General features: G+C 44.0%; 1 protein-coding gene across 2 annotated transcripts in view; it reads left to right on the top strand.

Annotated features, from left to right (window-relative positions):
• Dock1 (dedicator of cytokinesis 1) overlaps nucleotides 1–20,749 on the top strand; it is a 477,546-nt gene that overhangs the window by 39,801 nt on the left and 416,996 nt on the right. For both annotated transcript variants that reach the window (XM_074078054.1, XM_020167338.2), the window contains exons 2-3: nucleotides 14,390–14,473; nucleotides 19,583–19,623. In XM_074078054.1, coding sequence (XP_073934155.1) covers nucleotides 14,390–14,473; nucleotides 19,583–19,623 — 125 coding nt within the window. The remainder of the gene's footprint in view (nucleotides 1–14,389; nucleotides 14,474–19,582; nucleotides 19,624–20,749) is intronic.

Below are 20,749 nucleotides of genomic sequence, written 5' to 3'. Positions count from 1 at the left end.
GAATCATTTCAAAGTTGCTTAGACACACACATATGCAAAAACAAGTTTTAAATTAGGCATGCCATAAATGTCAATTTAAGCGTGCATAGATGACCTGGGATGCCAGAACAATCATAAATGCAAGACTAATAGACATACACTCAGAAACACATAAAAACAACTAGAGTGTACTCAGAGAAAAACCTTTTAAACCACGTGTAAGTTAGAATTTTCCTGAGGGCAGCAACAAGTTAAACTCAGGGCCTTTAATTTTTATGCAAATCACAACAGATTTCTTTAACCCTCATGTTTTAATATGTACCATCCCTTCCCTGCTAAAGACCAAAATAGAATCTGAATTCCCCTGTTCGACAAACTGTAGAAACTCACAATCAGTTTAAAAGTAACACAAATGGCTCAAAATACCAAAGTTGCAATTGGAGTCTTTTAAGGGCCAATTCTGAGGTGTCTTAATGTTAGATTTGGTCATATATTATTATTTTTTTTAATTTTCTTTTTAAGATTTTACCTATTTAGTAGTACCCTTAGTGTAGTCAGCAACACTCATAAAATCCTAGGGGAGAATTGTCAGGACTGAGTTTTCTCCCGTCCTGTCTCAGTTTGTGCCTGGAGAAGAAAGACAGAAGGAAGAAAAGACAGAAATGGAGCCGTGCATACCTGCATCTGTTCCCTTCATTCAGAACAATTAATCTGTACCCTTAAGGACGATTGTCTCCTTACATTTAACGATCATGATTAATTAAACCTGCAATGGTTTTTATAGTATTGTCCCTTTTTCATCATTGCACCTCCCCAGTCCTTATTACTGGGACCCTGGATTTCCCCATCTTCTAGGAGGTCCTCTTACTAGGCATTTGAGACACACAGCTAGGATCCAAGAGCCAAAGAGCGGGATCTTAACTTAAAATGGTCTCTTTTAAGACTTCAGATTTACCCCTACAGGGTGCTTTTTAAACAACCTTTCACTACAGTAACTTTGTTATTAGTCAAACCTTTTAAAGAAAATTTAGGGAGCCTAGTTTTGGGTGGAAAGCTGGCATCCTATATCCTCTGGAAAAAGGATACAGGATGCACGAGTCCAGCCTCTTAATTTACATCAAGAATTAGTTTTGTTTTGTTTTTTTTTTTTCCCCTTTAAAATCAGAATCTCATGTCAGGCAAGGAAAAAAGGATCACATTTCCAATGAGACTGGTGATGTCTGGCCATCTGGTAAGCATGGAAAAGGTAGAATGAGAGCCTGTTAAGAGTTAATTTCAGAGAAGGAGTCCCTTATAATCATTAAAAAAAAAACCCAAAAAGCAAAAACCCAAATGTCTTATTGAATCCATAACAGAACCCAATAAGGGGGCTGTCTTGTTGCCTTTTAGCTGATGTAACAACCTGGAGTACTAAGGTCCCCATTTTAAACACATGGGCATTTGTAGGAGATAAAGAAAAGCTTAGTCAGGAAATTGAAATTCCTTGTCTGGTCCCTCCAGCCTGTGTGCACATGAGGTGGAGGGCGTGGGTCCATAGTCCCGACTGCGTGGTGTCATGGCCAGGAGAGTGAACGGGCCAGCCCATGGTTGCCACCTGCAGCAACCTGGACATTCCCTCTCTTGGTCCTGACATGTCTGTGATGGGAAAAGTGTCCCATCTTGAAAGCAAGACTTAAGGGGTTAGCCGTTAGTAGAGAGTTTGGACAGATTTAGAGACTTACAATTAGTGGAAAACAATCCAGGAGAGAAGCAGCTCCAAACCTCAGTCACATGTCATTTAGATTTGTGTCAACTTCCTTAGAGCTCTTTTTACTTGCGGTGTTCCCCATCCCGGTCTACCTGGTTGGTGAGAATGCCCCGTAGATGCTCAACCTCCCTAACTTCCTGGAGGTGTCTCACACACTACCCCACGCGCTTTGTCCCTGTCCCACCAATTCCCTCACAGACATAGCCAATTGGTATCTCTCCTTGGCAATAAGCAGGTGGCTCTCAGTCCCCCTACTAGGTCTGAATGGACTGCTGTTAAGCCATATGTCGTTGCCTGGGTATCACTGGGAATCGTGGATTGGAACTCCAATCCATGAGGACTCACCTCATGTCTCAGACATGTTTTATTTGCTCTCACACAACCTCCGAGATCCTCTCTGACCACCAAGGAATACGTTGCCAGTCACTGGCATTTCTTACCTTCCTTGGTCTGTGCACAGAATTTCTTGGTCGTCACGGTGCTTACCCAGGCCCTTTTACCCCGTGCTGCCAAGATAATTCAGGTGTGGAATGGATTTCCATTCCAAGAGCGCTGGTGGCCCAGTATCCCAAGGCCACCACAAGGAGGTGGAGGGACATCTATCTCTCTTGGGGGAAGGAACTTCTGAGCACCTCTTCCCAATGGAATTATCCTGGATGAGCACCCAAACTGTTAGAAATAAGATCCCCGAAGACCACTGGGGTCACAATTGAAGACCCAGAAACAGAATTGTCTCGGCAAGGCAAAATTTACTTCTGCAGAAGGGTGTGCGGGCACAGCGTGCACCAAGGGGTGGACCACAGGTCTGCACTTTTATCCCTGATGCCTTTAGGAAGCTTGATCAAGTGCAGGTGCACGATCTGCTCACGACTGGCTAATGCTACACTTGGAATTTGGGGGTGGGGTGGGGTAGGGAAAGGCATGAAAACGGAGCTCAGGGAACAAGAACCCGGAACGGCAAGCAGCTAAGATAGTGACACACTTCGCTAGAAAAGACTGTTCCCCTCACAATGGAGAGGGAGGCCACTGACTGGGTTGCTCAGGCCCAGAGGAGGCTGCCGGGCAACTTTTTCATCAGGCAGAACCTCCATCAGAACCAGCTGTGACCTGCTTGGTCTTTGTGGTCCCTTGTTGCTAATGAGTTGTGTGAGCTGTGTCCTGGGGCGGTCTGGGCACCACTTGTCCAAGTGAAAGAAAGTGTCAGGTATTTCCTTGTGTGGGGCTGGACTTGTAGGACATGCATGGCTGGTGAGACATTGGGAGTTGTCTCTGCTGCCCAGGCTTGGAATTTAGCTTTTAATATGAGGCAAAGGCAGACGAAACCAAAGTGTTTTCTAGTGGGTTTAGGATTCAGGTGATTGTTTTGCCATCTTAAATTTCCCCATTGACTTATTAATAAACTTGTGTTACTTTGGGTGCTGGCTATAAAGAAGGGATTTGGAGAAGGGGAGGGCACAGGGCAGCTGGACTGGCTTCACTGCCCTGACAGAAGCTGTTCCTGGAGTGGGGCATGGAGGAAGGCCCTTTTGCACTGGGTGCTCATTGGCACCTGTTCTATATGTGCCCAGCAGTAGTGAAGGGGCAACATCTGGCAGTGCTTCAGCAGGGTGTTCAGGGGTGCTTCTGAGAGCACATGTGCCTCACTGCAGCAGGGCAGTGTTGCTTCCGAGTGATGGGTGGCCCAGATGGCCAGGCACAAGTGAGCCCTGGAGGAGCACCTGAGGCAGGATGGTGTGTGGGTGCCTTCCTTGTTCAGGCTGTGGACCACCTCTTCACACAGTGACAAAGACTTCGCCCAGATTGATTGCTGGCTTTGTTTGTGAATTTGATACACTTTTTTTTGTGTGTGTGTGTGTGTGCTGTACATCGCCTTTACCATTAAGAAACACCAGTTAGTATTTTGGAGTGTTCCTTTGTCCTTCCATTTCTTGGTTGGTTGCCATTATCAGACTTGACCCTGACAGACGGGAGAGGAGAGTGGCCTCATGTTTTGCAGAACAAAGCATTTGAGAATTTTCTCAGAACCCCGAAAGAGAAGTTGTGGGTTGTGACAAAGTAACCGTATCGCCTAGTTTCTCAAATATATGAATCTAAACTCTGTTTTTCTATTCCTTCTTTCTGTTTTTTTCCTTGTGTCCCCCATGGTGGATCCCCAGTTTCCGTTGGCCAGGTGAGGTCCTCAGGTCTGTTTGTGTTTTCACTGTGCCCTTGACGTAGAACCTGTTTGACAGGTGGAAGAAAGTGCAGGTCTTGGCCAGGTTTATAGCAGAGTAAGTAGAGCAGCCCTTAAGCCTGCAGGAGCTCCTGGTTGCCCCTGGTGCCCAATGGGAACCTCACTGTGGTCCAGCCTAGGCAGTGGAGCCCACTGGTCCCCCTGCACTGCTGATTTGCAGGGAGCCCCAGTGGTCAGTTGGACTGGTGAGGTTACTATAAAGTTCTGATTTCACTAGTGTATATTTTCCTATGTTGCAATAACCTTTCTGTCTTGGAGAAGGATGAGTAAAGAGATTTAGATCTCCCCTTATCTTGTCCCTGCATCTCTTTGCCACCGAGCAAAAGTCAATGTAACAGTAGATAATTTTCTGGTCAGCCCAGTCTTTTCTGATTTGAGGATGGATTTGTGAAAACCCATCGATAAGAGGCCAGAAGCTTTCTATTCTAGAGCTGACTTTATGAAAGCTGAAAAATGTAGAAAAGTGGAATCTTACTTTTCCCGCATGGAAAAGCAATAAAGCCAACACTCTTCCTCATCAGTGTACCTCCTATAAACCTGTGTGTTTCGCACCATGACCTTTTGGACTAGATAGAAGTCAGATAGTTGCTGGCTGCTTGTGGATAAGGCATATGGTGATATTTTATTCTGAAGGAAGATATGAAAATGTCTTTGAATTGCGTCTATCAGTTCAATTAGAATTTAAGAAAAGGTTCTTTTATATTTTTCTTTTCAGTCTTATCTCCACCATCCCTCCCACCTGGTTCCAACCAAAGGCAAAAAGAAATATTGAATAAAAAATGACATTTCTTTATCCTGTCTTGCCCCTACTCCATTTCTTTAGTTATTTAGATGAGTTCCTTGATTCTAATATCCAAACAGTGCATGAAATAGGGCTGCAGGGGATTTTATTGGCAGGCACACAATCTCTGTATTCCTATGTTAAGGAAGAAAGATAGGAGCCTGAGTGCCTAAGTCTGAAAGTGGTAATGCACCCTGCAGAAGTAACATGCTGACTTTGAAAGTGCTTTCCTTTGTCATTGAATCTGGGGCATCCCATCAGCTCAGGGAAATGCAGGTAGGGACGTGCTTTGACCTGGAGTTTGTCTTCCCTGATTTCTTCTGGTGTGTCTTTCCTGTTTGAACCTGGGTAGGGGAGGCTGCTAAACCCCCTGGGGGGAGTTCTTTTTACCTTCACCTCAGCAGTCTTTACTTTTACTCATTGCCTCTTTTTCTCAAATTGTGACAAAATATACATTATACAAAATTTGCCATTTTGGTCATTTGAAAGCATACAGTTTAGTATCATTAAGCACATCTGTGTTGCTGGGACAACCCTCACCACCATCCAGCTCCAGAACTTTCTCATCTTCCCTGTGAGACTCTCCATTAAATGCTAACTCCCAACCCCTGGTAACTGCCATTCTACTTTCTCTTTCTGCATTTGATTATTTGAAGAACCTCATGTGACTGGGTTATTTCACTCCCTGTAATGTCCATGATATAAAATATGTCAAAATGTTTTTCCTTGTAAGACCAAATCATATCGCTTTGCATGCATCTGTCACATTGTGTTTATTCATTTGTCTGTGGATGGACAGGTTGCTAGGGTGGCTCCACCCTTTGGTTGTTGTGGATAGTGCAGACATGACAGGGGTGTGCAAACACCTGTTCAACTCCCTGCCTTTGCTTCTTCGGAGTGTAAATTAAGTGCAGAATTGCTGGATTACATAATTCACTGTATACCACAGCAGTTGCACCATTTTACAGTCCTGCTATACATAAAGGCTTGCAATTTCTTTATATCCTCATGAGACTATTTTGTAGGGGCGGAGAGGATACCCCTTCTAACAGGTGTGAAGTGATAACTCTTGTTGTTTTAATGACTGTTGATGTTGAGCATTGCTTCATAAGCTTGTTGGCTATTTTTATGTCTTCTTTGGAGAAATGTCTATTTAAATCTCCTGTCCATTTTAAAATCCGTGTTGTTGTTGTAGAAATTATTTATGCTTGGCGTCAGTGGCTCACACTTGCAATCCTAGCTTCTCAGGAGGCAGAGAGCAGGAGAATTGGGGTTTAAAGCCAGCCTGGACAAATACTTTTCCAGACCCTATCTCAAAAATACGCAACACGAAAAAGGACTGGTGGAGTGGCTGAAGATGTAGGCTCTGAGTTCACACCCAAGTACTGTAAAAAAAGAAAAAAAATTATTTATATATTCTGGGTACCAATCGGTTACCAAATATAAACTTGAATTATTTTCTCCCATTCTGTGGATTGCCTTTTCACTCTGAAATAGTGTCTTCCCGTGCACCAATGATCTGAATTCCGATGGAGTCCCACTTAGTTATTTTGTCTTTTGTTGCCTGGACTTTCAGTATTATGTTGAAGAAGTCACTGTCAAGTCCCTAGTCACGTTTTCCCTTAAGACTTTTATACTTTTCACTTTTAGGTTTAATTCTTTCATCTGTTATGAGTTACTTTTGTGAATGAAGCGAGGGTACATCTTTTATGTTTTTTTTTTTTTTTCCAAATGAATATCCAGTTGTTCCTAGCACCATGGCTTTGGCACCTTGTTGAAGTTATTTGACCTTAAATGTAAGGGTTTATTTCTGGGCTTTGTTCTGTTCCTCTGGTCTGTGTGCTGTCTCTAAGCCAGTACCATACTTTTCATCACTGTAGTTTTATGGTAAGCATTGGAATCAAAAAACAAGAGGCCTCTGACTTTGTTCTTGTATTGTTTAGGCTATTCTGGGATCCTTGAGATAGATTTTTCCATTTCTTTAATGAACAGTGTTATAATTTTGATAGGAATTATGTTGAATCTATGGATTGTTTTGGATGGTATTGACATTTGACGATATTGTCTTCTACTCCAAGAACGTGAAGTGAATGCCTTTCCATTTGTTTGTGTCTTTCAATTTCTTTCTGCATTGTCTTGTAGTTTTCAGTGCACAAGTCTTTTGCTTCCTTGTTGACTTTATGCCTAAGTATATTCATTATTTTTATTAATTTTATCTTTAAAACATTAGATACAACGCTAGAACCAGGCTCTCTAAGAAGCAACCCTCCTTCCTTCCTTCCTTCCTTCCTTCCTTCCTCCCTCCCTCCCGCTCTCCCTCACTCTCCTTTCTCTCTCCCTCCCTCTCTCTCTCTCCCTCTCCCCCAGCCTCCCCCTCTCCTCCCTCCACCCATCATGCAGTATTAGAAGACCTGCTGTGTACCTGGTGTTGTTAGAAGCTTGTAGAAAATAAGACTCAGTCGATGCTCTTGAGGAGCTCATGGTTAGGGAAGGAGATGCAAGTGAGGAAAAGGTTGTATGTGATGTTCTGGGTGCTCTGATTCAGCCTGACCATTGCTCTGGAGGCTATAGCCGCATCTAAAGCGTTTGCGCTGTAGGCTGCTGGTTCTGCCAGTCTGATGTGGAGCAAATGCCTGGCAGCAGTGTAGTTGCCAGTTCCCTTGTGAAGATACAGTTTAGGAAACCCAGCCTCTGGCTTCAAATGGGTAATGGGTGCTACTTTATGCGGCCTAATGCATTTGTCTTTTTTTTTTTTTTTTTTTTTTCACTAGCACCAAATTTCCAGGAGGCTGTTGGTAGTTTTGGCTGATGGACCATTCACAACAGTACAGTTGACTCTGTTCTTCAGTTTCACCAAGCCCTGTGGCTAGGGGTTTGGTCTCTTCCCTTAGTCAAATTCAAAAAACGTGTGTAATGCTCTGTTCTTAATGCTCAGTATTTCCTGAATGACCCAGTATGGAAAAAGGTTGGTCTTTAGAGACCAGGTGGTGGGGCCCCCTTTGCTCCCTGGGGCTATATCTAGCTCAGCTCTGCTCTGCAGCCCCAGCCTCAGTGTGAGCAACAGTAGGGCAGATGGAGGTTTGGGAAGTGCTGGGTGTATGTTTCTGGCACAGACTAGGTAAACACATAGGGTTTGTGAACCCAAGGACAGGCCTGGAAGAACATGTCCCTGCAGAGGCACAGAGAGCTTAAGGGTGTGGTCTGCATTTTCCCCAGCCTCTCATGAGTGGCCTTCAACATCCTTTCCAACTGATGACAAGACAAACAATGAGATCGCAAACCAAGCAACCAGTGTTCACAAATTGACTTTTCAAAAGAATTTAATTAAATATAAAAGTTTCTACTTGAAACCTCAAAGTCGTGTTTCAAGGGTGTGTGAGATCAGAGGAGCCATGCATGTGGCCACACCCAAGCTTTCACCTTGGATGCTTTGCACCTGATGCCCCTTATCTTGTCAGATTGAGAACACCCAAAACACAGCCAAGAAAGCTGATAGTGTGTCTGTTGTATTGATTGACTAAGTAGTTCCTGCATCTTTCTGCAGAGGGCAAGAACAAGAAATAAAAAGAGGTTTGCTATTGTAAACTTGGTGATCCGGTTAAATTCAGTGGGCTTTTGCTGAGTGCCTGCAAGGCTTGTGCTAGCTGCTGTGAGAAAGTCTGTGATTTAATAAGTGTTTACTTCCTTTAAGGAGTTGTGGTCGATAGGAGAGACCGTCGTATATAGACAGGCAACTCTGCAAGGTTGTACGTTGGCACAGAGTTCATAAGAGAGTTCAGGAGCAGGTGTGCACAGAAATTTTTGGTGGTGGGAGCAAGACAGAATTAGGTTAGGAGCTGGAGGAGGATGCAGAATTCAAGGTGTGACAAGTGGGACGGTCAGTGTGGAGGGAGGAAGGAGGTTTCCAGTGCCAGGAACAGATAGTGGTGTCTGCCAGGGAGGGATGGCAGGGCTTGAGGAGTGTGAGTCAGGTGCAGGGAGTCTGCAGGGTGGGTTGAAGTTAGATCGTACAGGGCATTGTGGATGCTGTACTGGAGAATGTTACTGTTTTCAGAACACCAAGGGCGGTGAGCAGTGCTGAAGAGCAAGGCTTCAGGAGCCTAACTGGGGGTGGCAGGAAGAGAAGGGGTTGTGTGTCTCACAGAGAGGTGGTGGTGGGTGGGTCAGCCAGGGTGTGTGTGGAGATGGTCTGGAAGGGAAGACACAGGTCCCTTGTGTTTTCAGTAGTTTGCTGTGCCATCCAGAACTCTGTGGATTCCATCTGTGAAGTGGGCTGGTGGACTGTAGTGGTTTTTCTCGTGAAAGGATAGTGAAGTAGGCTTTTTGCTTTTTCCTGAAAGGAAGTTAGATTGCATTGGATGCTTTTTCTGCAGTGTGATGGTCATACTTTTTTTTTTTTTTAACCTTTTATTCTGAATTTGATGAAATATGTGGATTGGTTTTGGATGGTAAGTCAGCCTTTTGTTTCTGGAATTTTTCCTATAAGAAGTGAGAAACCCGTCAGTAGGATGCTTTAGACGAGGGTGGTCCTTAGGAACGTGCGTTGGATACACTGCATATCTTCTTGACAGAGCTCCAAACTGGGTGTTGCGATTTTCAGGGGAGCTGTCAGGAGGGCTAGCTGAGGCCCTGAAACAGCTGTCCTGACCCTTTATCCAGTCTGGATTCTGGCCTGTACAACTTCTCCAGGGGGTACCTAGAGATGAGTGGACTGAGCTTCTGTAATCTGGGTTAAGGAATATGGGAAAAAGTCTATCTCCTTCATTGGACTGTTGTGATGGGCAAATTAATGTGAATATGGGAAGCTCCTTGCTCACTGCCTGATCCATGGAATATGCTTAGTACATGTCAGCCAGTACTGTTATGTAGTCATTGTCATTGATGCCACCATCGTCACTGTCATCATCACCATTTCATCATCCCCATCCCCATCATTGCTATCATCACCACCACCATCACCACAGTCACTTTCACCATCACCACCACCATCACCGCCATCACCACCATTACATTCACCATCAGCATCACTGTCTTTGCCATCATCACCACCACCATTGTCGTTGTCATCACCACCATCATAGCAGCAGCAGCTGTGGCACTGTCAGCATCAGCATGGTTGGCGTTATTGGTGCAGAGGAAGCTTTTCTGTCTCCTATATGGTCTTAGGTGTCACTGATCTTTTCTGACCTCACTAGCAGCTTTGGAAGGTGATCAGGAGATTGAGCAGAGGTGGGCTTTGCCTTTCCAAGTCTCTTATGCACATAAGGTATATGAGGCACAGATTAGAGTGTTCATTTTTTAGCTTGGGTAAAAGGCCCATGTGTTTACTCACTCTGGGCTTCTTCCAAGCTTTTATGGAAAAAAGTGAGAATTAAAAATGCCAGCAGCCAGGAAGCGAGATTTATGCGGTAGATCCCTGTACTTTTCCCATCTAACTTGCCCATCAGCAACATGCCAAGCTTCTGTTGGACTCTGCAGTCCAGCATGGAGAAGTCCATGTGGACATGCATTGGTACTGGGTGGCACCCATCTATACCTCGGCCATTGTGAAAAGCAAACGGGCTCAAGAAGGAGGAGTGTGTTAGGCATACGGGCACCGCCTAGAGGGAGGCTATGGCCACACTTTCCTGGATGTGAATGAGACACAATGACCATGCTCTCCAGTGCAGGGATCCCCAGGACTCAGCAGATGAGAAAAGTAAGGAGATGGTAGGAAGGTTGCCATCGCTGTGCGACAGCATCACGTGAAGACATTTAATGCCCAGATGGCATTTCCTACCACCATGCTTCTAAGAAGACTCTTCTACTCTTTCTCACCCCGCCCTTATCCTCACCCGCGCCTCTCACGAGAGGCAACTTTGAAAGGTTGAACATCAAAATATGGCATAGTCTTAAATTGAATACTTGGGTGTTTTGATTTGTTTTTTCAAATCCTTGCGTTGTCCTCATTTTCCTCACATCACCAACCTGTGTCCAGGTTCCTACAGTGGAGACCCTGTTCCAGCTGCCTAAAGGAGTGAATTAATTAACCACAGGGTCCACTTTTAAATACCTCCTACATACCTGTTGACATACCTCCTTGCACAAGTCTCCTGTTGTTGCTATAACACATTACCATACACGCTGACCTTAAAACAACTCACACCAGCATCGCCTGGTTCTGCAGATCCAAAGTCCTAAAATCCAGGTGTCCACAGGGCTGTGGAAAATGTGCCTCTGCCTTCTCCTGCATCTATAGGCTGCTGTCTTTCTGTGCTAGTGTTTTCTCCTTTCTTGAGACCCTGGGACCTCATCTCTGCTCTGCCTTCTGTCCCTCCTGCCTCCTTTCGGAAGAACCTTTGAGATTGCACTGGGCCCACTGAAGAGACCCAGGATTCACTTCTCCATCTCAACACCTGAATTCAGTCACACCTGCAGTGCCTCATGAGGGACACTTTTGTCCCTCATGGAAACATTTTGGAGAGCCCTTATTCTATCTGCCACCCTTGCCTTGTCAAACGCTGTTATATTGTCAAGTTCTTTAATCGATTTTTATGTCTGGGTTATTTACTTATTAATACCAGTTTGAAGACAGTGCCAGGGCTGGGTAGCCTATGTGGTGGTCCTAACTATGTGATTTGGGGATCATGTGCACACCCAAGTCATAGATGTTCAGGTTCATTTCCTGAGACGCTCACCCCGACTTTTCAGATATTATGTCAAGAACAGGGTGTAATGGGGTTCTGAGAGGTAAGGCACAGAGGAAAGAATTGCAAGTATGTGTGTTACAGATTCACACATGCCTGGATGTGTTTACATAAGATGGGCTCACTTTATTACATTTTTCTTATTTTTGTCATCTGCTTATGTTTTGTATCTTTTAAAATTAGCCTATAATAAATGGGGGTTATTGTACATTTCCACACGTGCTTATAATGCACTGTGATCCTGTTCTCTCCCTCTGTTGGTCTGTAATATATATATGCAAGCCTCATGAATTTGCTGAAGTGAGCACTGCGTGTGTACAATGAACGGACTGTTAATAGAGGTGATGAATTTGCTGAAATGAGCACCGTGTGTGTACAATGAACGGACTGTTAATAGAGGTGATGAATTTGCTGAAGTGAGCACCGCGTGTGTACAATGAACGGACTGTTAATAGAGGTGATGAATTTGCTGAAGTGAGCACCGCGTGTGTACAATGAACGGACTGTTAATAGAGGTGATGAATTTGCTGAAGTGAGCACCGCGTGTGTACAATGAACGGACTGTTAATAGAGGTGATGAATTTGCTGGAGTGAGCACTGCGTGTGTACAATGAACGGAGCACTGCGTGTGTACAATGAACGAACTGTTAATAGAGGTGATGAATTTGCTGGAGTGAGCACCGCGTGTGTACAATGAACGGACTGTTAATAGAGGTGATGAATTTGCTGGAGTGAGCACTGCGTGTGTACAATGAACGGACTGTTAATAGAGGCGTTGAGAAGAGAGAGAAGTGCTCCTGTGGCCCTGAAAGATTTAGGAATATGGTCGTGCCTGATGGGAAGTTCTGCAGATGCTCTGGGCTTCCTTTGCCTGTGCAGTTAAAGACTCACTGTAAAATGCTAAATAAACTTAACAGCTGCTACTCACCATCTTTGTCAGTTGAGGACACTCACGTTTTATGAGTTTGGGGAGAAATACCTGAGAAAATGGAACTTTTTTCACATGGTTTTTGACACTTTAGAATTTGTGTGGTTGTTTGAACATGCCTTCACTTTGAATTTTTAAGAAAGGATTCTAGAAGCTGTGTAGTCAGAGAAGAAAAAACAAAATACCTACCACCTTAAGAGCACTAGCTCAGTGCTCACTATGGGCCCCATTGTGCCAAATCCGTCAGCAGCTTTAAAATCTGTAAGACACAGCGTGCACACATGAGTCTATGTGCTGGTATCCTTAGGTGACAGATTGAGAAACTGAAGATGGGGAGTATGTCATGTGCTTGTGGCCACTTAGGTGTTCAGGAATAGAGGTATTCTTTTGCTCGCTTGTGTGTCTCTAGGGACCGAGGACATGGACCCATAGGGCTGCCTGGGCTGAAATTCTAGTCTGCCTTTGCATCCCAGGGCATCTTGGGGTCACTCCTTAAACCATCCTTGTAGTGGAGGCACACAGGTGAAAGGTATGTGACTTTTATTTAGTGGGGACATCTCAATACACAGTCTGCAATGGGCTTGGCTCACACAGAGTGAGATAGAAAAGGCATGAATTGTGGTGCAGAGCCAGAAGTGTCTGGAGGGTGGAGAGGAAATACTTTCTCACTTTGCGCATTCTAAAGGTGCACCAGCAGGGAGTCGACTGGGAAAGGGGTTCGGGTTGGTGCCCTATCTGTGAGACGATTGGCTTTTCCTTTTGGGAAGAAACTCAGGATAAGGGTTGGAGGAAGGTAAGGCAAGGTGTCCAGAGGTGGAGGGACTTATGGGAGGAGTCTGCACACATTGAGGTGAAGGAGAACTTTAGAGATACTGCCTGATGGCAGTGATGCTTCAGGATAGCCTGGTGTGGTTGGGATGTTTGGGATGGATGGGCGAGAAGTTTGATCAGGATTTTGAATTTTACATTGAATGGTACAATGATTTGTGTAGGAAGAACATCGTTCTAAGTGTGTGTGCACTAGCATGTGTGTGCATACATGTATGTTTTCTTTTACATAAATCAAGAGCAAACGATTTGAATACTTTCTGAGTCTAAGACACTTTGTAACGTCCTTTACATGTGTGAGAGTTGCCTTTCTCCCATGATACTTGAGGACAAGTGTGGTTAAATTTAATAATTCGATTGTTTAGGAGCTTAGGTAAGAGCAATACAACTTTCTTTTTGCAAAATAGGAGCAGCTGTATATTAGGACAAATATTTGGGATGTCAGGCATTTTGTGAATATCATTGTCATCTTGAAGGATTTGTTCTTTTTTTTTTTTTTTGTGGTGCTTGGTATCAAATCCAGGGCCTCGAGCATGCTAGGCAAATCTGCTACCAGTGAGCTCTACTCCCAGTTCTTAGGGATTTCTTATTAATGTTGGATGTATTTTTGTCTACTGTGATTGAAATGTGACCTGTTGGCTTAATATCAACATTGGTTATAGGACAATTGTGCCAGTTCAGTTTCCAAGAAATATTTAGTCTGAGTGCAACTGATTCATAGTTAGAAAAAAATTGAAAATTCTATTAATGGAAATAAAGATAGCATATGAAATGACAGTGAAAATGCTTCTAACCACGTCCTCGGTTTTCTTCCTGCTATAAACATTCGGTAATGTGGAATATTGTTCAGGTTGGTACATCGTGTAACACAGACCAAGTGAGGAGTGAGGAGTTGGTGCTTGGTGGGTACAGGGTTTCTGTTTGGAGTGATGGAAGCATTTTTGGAAATAGATAGGAGTGATGGTTGCAGAACACTGTGAGTTTAATTAATGGCACTGAGTTGTACATGTTCATGTGGCAGGATTGTCTGGGGTGCTGGGACCTGTGTATTTCTCTGACTTTGTGTCTGGAAGAAAAGGCTGCTTTTGATGACATGGCAAAGACTGAATGCATTTCAACATTAAAAACAAGCAAAAAACAGTTCAGCACAGTCATGTCTACCTCTGTTAATATATCTTCGCTCCTTTTTTTTTTTTTTTCTCAACAGCCTTTTATAACTATGATGCCAGGGGAGTGGATGAGCTTTCTTTACAAATCGGAGACACTGTGCACATCCTAGAGACATATGAAGGTACGTGTTATCACATGTCTCCTTTCCTGCTGTTTTGGGCGGGTGGGATACTCTTTTAGTGCCGGTTACACAAACACACGTCGTCATGTACAATTCTCACAATTCTTTTCTTACAGAGGGATCCCATTTTAGGTAATTTCTTCTATTTGTTATTTAAATGAGACTTCATTAAGATCAACTTACAACTAAAAATTCCTATTTTTAGTCTCTTAAAAAACCTTCATTGGCCCTTTTGTTTTTGCAAGAGTATGTAAATCTTGATGGCTAATAACCATTTGATGAAGAAATAGATTTAAGATGTTTTAGTTTTCATTAGTTGGTTTGCTGTGTTGATGCGAATTGTGACATATGTTTAAAATGCCCTTACTTTGACTTGTTAACAGCAAGTCACGATTGGCACTTAATTTTCCCTCTTCCGTTTGTTGTCTGTGACCCCGTTTTCTTAGGGGTGAGTAGATTGTCACAGTCATGTGGGATGCAGTCCAGTGAAGTAGTTGGAACTGTTATCTGGTAAACGTGGTGGTTACAATGGATTTCAGGTATCCTTGGTTTTTTCAGGCAGCTGGTTTTCATATTTTTTTATTCAGTGTTTTGTATATTATTTGAGTGACCACTTTTCACTTTATTCTGAGGTTATTATTGCACAGAAGGAAAGCAATAATTGAGTTTTTTTTTTTTTTTTTTTTTTTTTAGCATTGCTCCAAACTGGAGGTTTTGTTAAGATTTTTTTTCTAGTTTTTGGCTTGGGTGGGGGGGGTGGAGATCCCCAGCTAGGACGTGAATAAAAAGAACTGATTAATGAAAATTTAAATAACCAAATTGCTTTTAGACCAGGTTTAGCTAAGCCTTTCCAAATGGAGGAGGATATTGTAGATACCCCAGAGCAATCAACAATTCAAACTTTCAGAAAGGTCCATTTGCACAGGAACTAGCCACACTTAGCTTTTGTGGGCCAGTCTAGTTGTGGCTGACTCTGGTGTCCCTTGGAGACTGCTCTGAGAAGCACACACCTATTAAAGTACCCTTGGTTTTGGCTCTCGTTTCTCCACCCGATGGGTGCTGACTTAGAACTCCTCTGTTTTCACTTTTTACCCTAAAAATTCCTATCTGAAAAAAAATCCCCTTTGGTGGCATCTGCCTGGACACAGCTGTTGCTCTGTGAAACAGATCCAGTCCTCACTCCAGTGAGTAGCTGTGGTGGGCGTCTGCTGGTTTTTGATTTTGACAGCTGACAGTTGGATTTCCTAATCTACTCTCAAGTACATATTGCCAGTGGCTTGGAGGAAACAGAAATTAAGTAGAGGTTAAGGATCAAACTTCTCATCACAGATGCTTTTCTGATCTGAAGGGAAATGCTCTGGTATCATTTATATTTTTGCCACCGGTCAGCTGAACTTGGAGTCTTGGGTAGTAAACACTGGGTAGTGAGATCATTGCTGAATGGTTAATGATTTCCTGTGGTGCCTGGGTGTATGGAGACTACAGTGTCTTGTCCTTGCTCCATGAGGGGGATATACCCTTTAAACAGTGCCATCAGTGGTCCTCGTTACACATTAACTTCTAAAAACTCTGATGGCAGCATTTGACTTTCAGGCTGACATCGTGATAAGGAGTCTTGTGCACCTTCCTAGATTTTGTCAACTTTCCTAGCGTCTGATTAAAACATTTCAATCTTTGTAGCTCTTTAGTGGAAAATGAATTTCCTTTCTTTGACAGCTAACTTATTGGTTTTAATCAGATTCTGTTCAGAGAAAAGCATTTAGGGAACTCATTTCACCTTCAGGAAACTTGGTGACTTTATCATCATTGAATGAAAACAAAATAATATACTTGCATTTGTTTTCCTGCATCTTCCTCATCATCTCTGTGCATTTCATGGTTTATCTTTGAGTTTGACTTTTTCTCCTTTCTTTTCCCCTCCTCACTTTTCCTCTAAGAAAATAATTCCTGTTTGTCAGCCTTCATTTTCTTTTTTGCTGTGATCCTTTCAGGATATTACCCAGCTTGCTGCAAAGGGTGTCATTTCTAGATGATCATCCCCCTTCCCCACATAGCTTTTTTCCTCCCTCCCCACCCCCCCACCCCTGCTCCCCCTTTCTTTGTTAAATACATCAAAGACATGCCAATCCTACTGCCTGCTCATTTGCTTAAGGTCTCCCAGGGCTGGCTACTGGACCTAAAGGAAGCTGCCACCATTGCACAAAGGTCAGGAAGTTATCCTTTTGATGCAGCTGTGACATTTGAACATGATTAATTTAAATTTTTAAGAGTGATAATGATAGATTTTCTTCCAAAATGACCGCCATCTTCCTGTGCTGGTCTGTGGCCTCCCCGGGCTCAGGGCTATGTTTTGCCCATGTTTCCCAGTCTCTAAAGTGTTGGGTTGACTAGGTACAGGCCACTAGCCTGGGAGAAGTTAACCCACCTGTTATTTCCACTGACTGAGGCTCTCTCTACCCCCAGCCTTGTCTCCTCTTTGGAACCATATTTCAAACTGAGCCCTCTGTCTTGCAGTGTAGCTGGTCTTAACCCCACACCCCTGTGCCCCCAGTTACAAGCTCTTGGAGAGCAGACATTGGGTTCAATCTGGGTCTGTACTTATGTACCCAAAAAGGTTCTGGCCCATAGTATGTGGGCTCAGTTAGATGAAGACACAATGCATGCAGAATATCTGGGGAAGGCAACCATAGGTTTGCATTTTGCTTAGAAAGCATATTATAAAAGAAGTTTAAGTAAAAGGATGGATGCTCCTCTCCCACCATCCCCATAGCTCACTTCCTCTAAAAACAAAACATGAAACAAAACTTCTGCCCTATTTGAAGTGGACTTTTGTTTACCTATGTTCTTGCCCTGTTTTGGGTGCACATGTTTTTATTATAGATAAATATGGCTGTAGCTCTCTGTGTCTCACGGGGCTCTACTTTAGGAAGTGCCTTTGTTGTCTGTTTCAGTCCATAGGTCTAACTGCTTTGTGTGCACGTCCCAGGTTTTGCAGCCCCCCAGCCCCCAGTTACAGCAGTTCAGACTATCTCTGCTTCAGCCACCTGGACTATGCTGCTATACACATATTGTATATGACCCACGGTGTACAGGCACCGCTATGTTCCCAGGAAGGCTTGGTGGTTCCCAGTGTGGGGTTCACACTTTGGGTGAGCGGGACCTGTTACATTCTCCACAGCAGCTGTAGTCCACACACCCCTCTCAGTGCCTGGGGCAGCCTTCCAGTTTCAAGCACTCTAAATTACCGTTCAGCAGTTTTAAGTTTTCATTCCTCTGATTCTTTCATTAAGTTTGAGCATTCCTTCATACACGTGTAAGTCTTTTGTGTTTCTTTAATACATTGTTTATTCAGTTTGCTTCTATTTCTTACTTGGTTGTTGCCTTTTTCTTGTCTCTGATTTTTTTTTTTTTATATATTCTGGGACATTAATCCTTTGTCAGTTTCAGAGAAGAAAAGACATATTAGTGCCAAAAATGTGGGAAGGGCATAAGACAGGATAAAGGACAGTTCTTTAATTGAGTAAATGCACATTTCGAATAACTCATTAGATTTGCCCTCCCTGTTTCCATTTTACTGTCTGTGAGCACGTATGACAGGTGGCCACTGACTCAGGACTAACATCTCTGAAACCTCACACTTGACCATGTGGCTGTCAGAGATAGTCTTTTGGAAGCCTGTCACCTGACATTTAGAACCTGCAGTGCCCCCTTTTTATAGTCTGTGGGTTCAGCTGGTCCTAACTGGGTTTTAGCAAATCCTTTGCAAGTGTCCTGGGAATTCTGAGTGCTAAAAAGAGCAGTGATTAATAATCTCCTGAGGATTTTGTTTGCACTGGCACCATTGCTTCCTGGCTCATCGTCATCTTCTTTACCCTTGGTTGTTGATTACTACTTTTTGCTGGGCACTGGTGGCTCATGCCTGTAATCCTAGCTACTCATGGGACAGAGATCAAGAGGATCGAGGTTCGAAGCCAGCCCCAGGCAAATAGTTCATGAGCCCCTATCTGGAAAAAAACCCATCACAAAAAAGGGCTGACGGAGTGGCTCAAGTGGTAGAATGCCTGCCTGCCTAGCAAGCATGAGGCCCTGAATTCGAACCCTAGTACCACAAAAAAAAAAAAATTACTACTTTTTGAGAGGACCCAGGACATTGTCACCCATTTGCCCGTTTCTGTTTCCATCTGAGCTTGTTCTTTGATGTGTCTTTGGATTCTGGGGTTTGGCTTTTTGAGAACTCACCCAGCTTACATTTTCTAAGTGCTGTCTGCTACCCTGCAACAGGGTCCTTTTATTCCTGTGGGGTGGAGTTGGGATTTGTCCCTGAGCTTTTGATTTTCTTTCTGGAAGTGAAGCGGCCTGGAGTGACTTCAGAATGTTTGGGGTAAGAAAACAGCCATCTGACTTCATGCCATGATGGACTAGTGGGGAGACTGGTTCCGGACAAGTTTTTCCACTCAGCCTGTTGGGAGGTGCCAAGGGTGGGGTCAGATCTGGTGTGCTGTTGAGGTGGATAGTTCTTCAGAGACTCTCCCACTTTTCCTTCTCTCACCACATGGAGGGAATGGGAAATTGGATCCAAGCCAACTCTGAAGTGGATGGGGATTGGGGGGGTGCTGAGTCTGTCCCTGGCACTTCCTGCTGAGGGCTGAGTCTGCCATAGAAGTACTTTGTGAGATCATGGATGCCCCAGGGCAAAGCTCCTCTGCATTGAAGAAGGAGGAAGTGAGTACTCAATGGGTTTTCTGTCTGGTGCAGCTCGGGATGATCTGAGGATGCTGCTTTGTACACTTGAAGAAGCCCTGGTCTAAGTCAGGCAGAGGGAGAGATAGGAAAATGTAGACACATGGAGCCTAATCAGGGACACTGGTTAAAAGGACCAGCCCTTCTGTAGGGGTGAGGCTTCTTCAGATCGCTGCTTTGGGGCCAGGTGGGGCAGGCAGAGATGAAGGCATGAAGGTCAGAAGGATGGAGACACAAGATGCCCTTCCCAGGCCTTAGGGTTGTTGCCTTCACTGGCTCTGTGGAGCAGTGAGCTTGCACACCACGGAGGGATTGCTAAGACCTGCTTTGTCTTCTTGTACTAACTCTTTCAACTTTGTGTTTGTTTAGGGTGGTACAGAGGATACACCTTAAGGAAAAAGTCTAAGAAGGTAAGTCCTTTTCATTAAGCACAATGCATGTTCCTTCATAAATCAAACCGTGACAGGAAATCAATTCCATCTCATTTGTGTCTTAGAGTTTTACTTATGTATCTCTTTCTCTGAATTTAAGAAATGAATTGGTTAAAATGTGAATGACCTTGAACTGTTTGTTTCTGAATAATACCTGTACATAGAAATCTCAGCTACTTCCTGTGAGTGAATTGCTGGATTGTGATGTGGTGTTGGCCTGTGTTCATAAAGGGGGCATCCTTTTTGTCCTAATAGAATATTTCATCCTTCTGGGGCGCTGTGCGTCTAAGAGGGTGAGTTGAGCATAATGACTTCAAGATAATGCTGTGAACATCTTCCAATCTTATATTGTCCTTGTTGAATTAACAAATGTGCAGAACTCATGCATGCTCATTTCCCTCTTGCTTAAGACAATTTTCAGAGTGCTCAAGTCAAGTCCCAAAAAAACCCACTTTTTGCTATCCTTTGAATGTGTGCATGGTCCTTTGAGTATCTGTAACGAAAACATGTAATTACACTTCAGAGCACTGTGGTGGACACTCCCCCACAGTTCTGGGTGGCTTCGACATTCTTAGCTTTGCAGAACCTAATTACGGTTCTTCTTTTTTATTCTGTGATGTGATTTTGAAGTAACAGCCATTCTGAGCTGTGGTTAGGCTCTCCATGTTACCTTGTACATTTTAATGTCTGATTATGCTTGACAGATGATTCATTTTACTTCTTAAAGTTGGCCACTCTGTCTCCATATTGGGCTGGACTCTCCATTGTGGTCCTGAGTCTGTAGTGAGGTTATGGAAGTGCAGAGGCTCCAGTGCCAGGGCCTTCTTGCTCTGCTCTCCCCAGAGGCCTGAGCCAAGCTGTGCCAACCTGGTTGGAGCTCTGTGAGGGCTGTGAAGCTGCCCCGTCCTCTCATGGCAGTCACATGGGATGGTCCAGGCTGGTCCCCAGGGCAGCTGTCCTCTGCCTCATGGTTCAGGTTGGAGAATTGCCCTTATGATGGTGGTTAGCCAGACCCAAGGATTGGAGCAAGGACCTCCCACCTCAGCCTGGCTGAGTTCAGACTGAACTGCACATCTCTGACATTCAGTGACCTGCAGCTGTGGAG

This window comes from Castor canadensis, chromosome 7 (assembly GCF_047511655.1).
Source record: "Castor canadensis chromosome 7, mCasCan1.hap1v2, whole genome shotgun sequence".
In the NCBI taxonomy this organism is placed as follows: Eukaryota; Metazoa; Chordata; class Mammalia; order Rodentia; family Castoridae; genus Castor; species Castor canadensis.
Note: the sequence above shows the minus strand (reverse complement) of the source record. Positions and strands in the feature narration are given on the sequence as shown.